At 36.6% G+C, this 6,576-nt stretch overlaps 1 protein-coding gene across 1 annotated transcript in view; it reads left to right on the forward strand.

Annotated features, from left to right (window-relative positions):
* Window positions 1–4,261, forward strand: part of B4GALT6 (beta-1,4-galactosyltransferase 6) — a 48,835-nt gene extending 44,574 nt beyond the window's left edge. The window contains exon 9 of the mRNA XM_059724145.1: window positions 417–4,261. Within this exon, the coding sequence (XP_059580128.1) occupies window positions 417–564 (148 nt within the window). The 3' untranslated portion in view covers window positions 565–4,261. The remainder of the gene's footprint in view (window positions 1–416) is intronic.
* Window positions 4,262–6,576: the final 2,315 nt, after the last annotated feature.

The following is a 6,576-nucleotide window of genomic DNA, read 5'->3' on the forward strand; positions in this document are numbered from 1 at the left end:
GTGGGGCCTCGGCCAGGTGGGACTTACCTGCTGGGGAGGCGCACCACCAAATAATTTTTTTTTCCCTCTGCCTCAATCTACCCCCTTCCTTCCCTCCACACAGACTTACCTGCTGGGCAGGGGGGAGGGGGTGGCAGCGCGCACGGTAGATCTTGAGTTGCTTTTAAATGCAAAAGGTGATTTCCTACTTAAAGGTTGGAGACTAATGATCTAATGTGTAAAAATTAAAATAAAGCTTATAGCTCATTTGACAAATTCCAGATGCTCCCAGAATGAGATCATAAATGTTTAGAAACAATGAAAAGAGTGATTTGACAAGTACATGACTTGCATTTAATTTCAATGGTGCAAAACCATTTTGAGTGTTTCTTTTCAAAAACCTTTTCTGTATTCTCTCCCTTTATCTCTTTCTACAGGTATAAACTCCTAAGATATTCCAGAGAACGCCAGTACATTGATGGGCTGAACAATTTAGTATATACTCCCAAAATACTTGTTAGTAGATTATATAAAAATATAACTGTAAATCTCTTACCAGAACTTGCTCCAGTTAGAGACTATTGATGGAAGCAGAGTAGCAAACAGTGCTATGGGAGTAAATGTATAACACTGGAAAATACAAAGACACTATTACAAAGACCTCACATGAGATCTTTCTGAACTTTGGCTGATGGATAGTTGGGAGGAGAGTTAAACAATAGTTCTGCAAAAAAGAAGGCCAGCAGCTACTACTCAAATGTTTACAGCATGGGACTACTAAATATTGAAGCCTAGTTGCACCATGCTCCGTATCTTAACTACTCGTACTACATGTACTGCAGAAAACAGATCTGTAACGTGTTTGGAAGTTGAGAGAGCCTCCTCTTCCAAGTAATTTTTATACAACAAATGTAATTTAACTGAATGCTTGTTTCCTTTTTAAAAATGTGTTTTGTAAATATGTGATGTAAATTAATGTGCTTACATTGCTTGTAAATATGGTAATATTTTCTGCTTCGGTATGTATTTGGTTGTGTTCTTGTTCAAATTCAGTAGGAATGTTTTCATTAGCATGAAAGAACAAGTGTAAATGTAAGTATGTTTAGACAAAGGTTATACCTTGTGTGAAATGAAGGACTTACCAATTGATGGCCAGCTATGACTGTAAACTGTTATACTAGTTTTGAGCTTTAGGCCTCCTGCATATCTATATAGAAGAATCAAACTTCATATGTAAACTTACTAGAAAAAACAGCTCTTATTTACTAATTGCTAGTAAAATCTTATGATTCCCCGCTTGCCATCTAAATAAGATTTTATGCATATTGCATGTTATATTATGAACAAATCTTAAGGTTGTTGCATATCATGATATACAGGAACTTTTACTTTAAGTCTCCACGTGTGCCACTAGTGTCAATGTCAGGGATATTAATGCCTAAAACAATGTATTCTGGTGTATATGTATTTTGGTAGTGTCCTTTTTTTTTTTTTTTTTTAATCTAGTGAATAAGACTTATTCCTCCAGAATCAGAAGAACCAAAAATGTATCTTCATTAGAAGACAAATATTAAAGTGACATTTTAAACTAATAAAATACATTCGTAGTGCATACAGGGTGAGATTTTTCAAAATTAGACAGTATTAGCCTGTCCCTATTGCACTGGCTATGATGAGGTCACTGGGACCAGAGTAAAGCCAGAGCCTACTACTTTTGAAAAAATCCTTGAATAGTATATTAAATAATTTATCGTTTAAGAGCATAATTCTGTGAAGTGTTGAGCACTTGTCACATTGTATTAGGTATCTTTAACCCAGTGCGGTTGAGGGTGCTCAGCTCTGCCAAGTATAGATTTCACATTGATGATGCTCAGCCAGATGGTGGGGTGAGTTGGTGTGCAGGGGCAGTCCTTGGTGTAATTCAGTGCACTGGCTCAGCCCTACGCTATCCATTTAACCATGAATCTGGCCATGGACCAGTTCTGGAGTTTTGGCAATTAATGCTACCAGTGCTCCCCTGTTGCCAAATTTCCAGACCTGGGAGGAGTCACATGGGCTGGATGATATGGTCCCGCAGGCTGGAGGTTGAGCACCATGTTCTGTAATTCTCTTTTTTTGCAGTGTTAAGTGTATGAGGCCTATTGTAGGGTTCTTTCTTGTTTGTTTTTTTTAATAATGTTAGATATCTTTGTTCTGGGTTTGCCTGTAATGTTATGCTACCAAAGGGCATACCTTTCAGAAGCACTATATTTACCTAGGAATTTCTTTATCCTAAATTTCTATTGTGTATTAATTTCTATTTTAATTCAAAATGGATTAGTTAGCTACCAAGCAAGGTCTACTAAGTTACTCTGACTGTCTCAGCCATTTTGTTTTTTAGGAACCAAAGACTGCCACTCCCCTGAAGAATGAAAAACATTTATATAAAATAAACTCTATATCAGTATGGTGTTCTATAGGAGTCCTAAAAAGAAATACTAATCTGTGTATACACATTTGCTTTCTGAATTACAATCACAGATGGTATGGTGCAGGACCTCACGGGATCAGTTCACCATTACCACCTTTTCTTTTGTGGCAGTCCCAGTGGCAGGTTTCTCTCTTAGCCATTTGTTAATGAAAGCTATGAGCACACTTAGAGACATTCCAAATTATTTGCTGAAATGTAGGGATTTGATTTGATGTAGCTGAGAACAAGCTGTAGGCGCGATTGTGTTGGAATGATCTTGAAATTTACTAGTCATCATATACTATAGCAATGACTTAACATACGTGAAAACAGTTGAACACAACACACTTAAAGTATGCATGCTTGAGTGCTTTTATTACCTCTTGATATATTTTTCTATAACAGTATATAGAATATTTTGAGGGGCACATGGATAGTTGTGAATTAAGTAACTAGTATATCGTATAAGCATCTATATTCTCAAAGAAAAAATTGTCTTGTTTGCCTATGTCACATCAGCAAAACTTATTTCCTACAGGATTGCTAACAGGAATAATTTTTGAATGCCTGACTCCTTATTTTGAAGTATTTTCTGGCTTCAGTACCCACAATTTAGCACCCTTTCATTATGATGCATTTTTGGTAGTATAGGTTTGTGCCTTGTTTCTGAAACATGCATTTATTGACACACCCATATATGTGGGAAGGCATCCTGTGAAATGAATGTGCAATTTTTTAAAAAATTCTAGTGCATTTAAAAAGAATAAAAATACATGTGAATATGCTTCAGCTGAAGACATGGAACTTTATGAGGTTAGATTGAGTTGATTAATTATGAATGATTTTAGGAAAATGTAATGCAGTTGAAATTGTATTTAAAGGGGTCTAAAGGCATAATTGTAACTTAACTTGAACTTATATCAACTTTTTATGCCCAAAACTAACACACATTAAACTTTGAAAGAGGTTTACCAACATTCTTCAGGTATCTTTTTAATGTCACTGTCAGGAAATCTTAAAAAGCTCTCATCTTATTGATGGTAAACAAACATAGTAAGTATAACTACCTATCTGAATTCTACTGTTCTGTTGCAGACTTTAACATACACGGTGCCTTCAAACAAAAGAAATGGAAGTGCAGAGCTCAGTCATGCATTTTCCTTTGATATTTTCAGATTTACAGTAAAACATAGAGAAGTCAAATGTACTGGCTCTTCAGTTCCTGACAAACAACAAATCAAATGCATGTCCTCCTCTCTTTGATGGACTAATATGAGAGGAAAGGTATTTGTAAGATTCTGAGAGGATCTTGCAAAGTAAGAAGTAAAAATGCAACAAAAAACTGGTGGTGTGTATAAAAAACAACAAACAACGAACAAACAAACAAAAAATTTGGTCAGTATGCTAAAAGACATTGTTCATTAAAAACTTTTTCCCACTTGCCGTATTTTAAATTAAAATAGAAAAATATACAATATAATAATCCTTTTTTGAAATAAAAGCTCTAATGAGAAATGAATGCAAAATATTTGTCCTTAAATCTTTCAGGTCTATTTTTATATTCTTCTGGTTAATATAAAATACTAGTCTTGTAAATTAAAGCAAGCCAGTTATTAAAAAAAATTAAAGGACACATTGCATATCAGCAAGAGGAAGTGTACTTAAGATTATTTAATTTGTAGAGGTGTCTGAGACAGGCTTACTGAAAAATGCACTGAAACAAATGCTGGGAATTTCCTGTGTACTATCATACTTAAAAATTTTGTTTTGTTCATGAAAATGTTTGTACTTTTTTATCATTGTCTTTTATGAAATATAATGTTCTAAATATCGTGTGGTGGTCTTGTCTTTTTCAGACCCTGTATTTGGGCAGGATTAGTCTCATGTTCTGGTTTTTTTCCTATTTTTTGGTACAGTGTGATCCCTGTAATGATTCCTTAGTGCTGATGGGATGCATCAAATAAACTTTTGACACTAGTAGAAACCCCTTCCAAATAAAAATTTTAATACATTTCAGGAACATGTTAAGGCCCGTTTTTGTTTTATTCTATTTTTCAATACAAAAAAATACCTGAAATGAAGCTTCTTAATTTTATGGTGACATTCAATAAGTTCTTTATGGTTGAGACTGTTAATTCTGTACAAGGTAGAGCATACTAGACCCTGACTTCTGGTGTCTAACTCCTATTATAATGCAGAACCTGTGTATTATTAAACTGTTCATAAATTAACAAATTACTTTTGTTGAAGTGTTGGGAATGTAATATAATCATGTAATACTCCTCATCTGTTCGATCTGGAGGCAGCATTCTCTAAAGATACTGTGTTGCCTGGGTGCTAACAAATCTTATTGTCTAAGCATGAGACAGTACAACTTTCCTTGAAATATGCTGAATAAGAATATAGGTCTGTAAGTAACCTCCCGAGTCCAGTGACCTGTTGTTGCAGACAGTCATGTCAGATATCTGTTTCATAAGCTGATCATCCTCTATCCTAGAAATAGGACTTTTCTTGGGGTATTGTGAGTGCATGTGTGTGTACATCTGTGCGCACACATGCACATTAATTTGTTTTGGCTTTTTTTGTTTTCCTGGTTTGACATTTACTGCCTTGTTTAACAAGCCAAACTCCTTTAATCTCAGAAGAGAGGCTCTCTATTCCCCTCATTATTCTAGTAACCTCTGCCCCTGTTACACTTTTAACTCTTCGTAAGTATATGGGTGAAAAGATTATAAACAGCATAGAAATATCCCAGTTCACCCACAGTTGCCATTATTAAATTTGCAGCAATTTCTTTGTGGAAGTCTTCTCTTTTCTTCCAGTAGTGAATACAGGCTTTATCTGTGCTGACACCTGGTTTAGCAATTCAGTGGCTGACACTAGGTGTCAAATTCAGCCTGAAGTTACAAATAGATTTCTTTGTTTAAAAAATGTAGTTTTGAGGCAGACCTTCAAAATGTTTAACCCATCTGAACCCATCATGTATAAGCCCAGTGATACTATGCACCAGAGACACACAGATATGATGCATCTCAGAACTTGCAGTCTTAGATGACAAGTGACATAAACGAGGGGAGAAAAAAGGTATATCAAAATAAATACACAGATTTTTTACAGACATGCATTTGTGACTTAATTGTATCGGTAGGCGCTAACCTTCCAGTTGTTTGTAGAGCGAGGGTGGAAATGGACATTGCCTAATATCTCATTTGTGCCACTTTAAATTTTCTCAGGGGAGCACAAATGCTGAGCAAAGAGATGTCTGTACCCTTTGTTATGCCACATGAAAGGAAAATCAGGAGCACAACAAGAGGTGATAATAGACTCTGCCACTTTATCCTGCCAGACATCTGTTCCCTCTGGGTGCTTTCCCACTCAGCCAGACCCTGCCCTGAATCTGCTGAAGGGGGGGGAATGCTTCTGTGCTCAGCCAGGTGGGTTGGTCAGGCTGGCAGAAGAAAACCCTGCTCTCACCAACTCAGGCAGACCTGGCAGAGCAATTCCTCCCAACTGTGTTACGTGCATGGAGGGGGAAGTGCAAGTCCCCATGCATCAAAAAGGATATAGAGGAAGTGGAGAAGGTACAGAGAAGTGTAAAAAGGATGTTTAGTAGTACAGAGGGGCTTCTGTATGAGGAGAGATTAAAGAGGCTAGGCCTATTCAGTTTAGAAAAGAGATGCTTGATGGGACATAAGGGTTTACAAAATACTAAACGTACTCTCTTGCAATACAAGAACTAAAGGTCACGAAATGAAACTAGTAGGTAGTGCATTTAAAACTAACAAAAATAAGTTATTTTTCACACAGTGTGTAGTTGAAGTATGGAATTCATTGCCACAAGATGTTGTGAAGCTGACAGTTTAGCTAGATTGAAGAAAAGGATTGGATACATTCTTGGAGGAAAAGGGCATCGGTAGTTATTGAGCTCGGGAGTTAGGGGTGCACCTTCTGAATCGGAACTTCCTAGACCTCAAATACTGGAGGCTACAAGTGAGAGAGGGACAGGGGGAAACAATGGCCCTATGGTCTGACCCAGTAAATGGCAATTCTTATGTTCTTAGGTCTCCCTGCATTTGCAGACGTGGGAGAAATCTCTTGCACACGGATTTTACCATGGACATCTGTAAATGCTATAGGGAGGGGGCTTA

This window comes from Alligator mississippiensis, chromosome 3 (assembly GCF_030867095.1).
Source record: "Alligator mississippiensis isolate rAllMis1 chromosome 3, rAllMis1, whole genome shotgun sequence".
NCBI lineage: Eukaryota > Metazoa > Chordata > Crocodylia > Alligatoridae > Alligator > Alligator mississippiensis.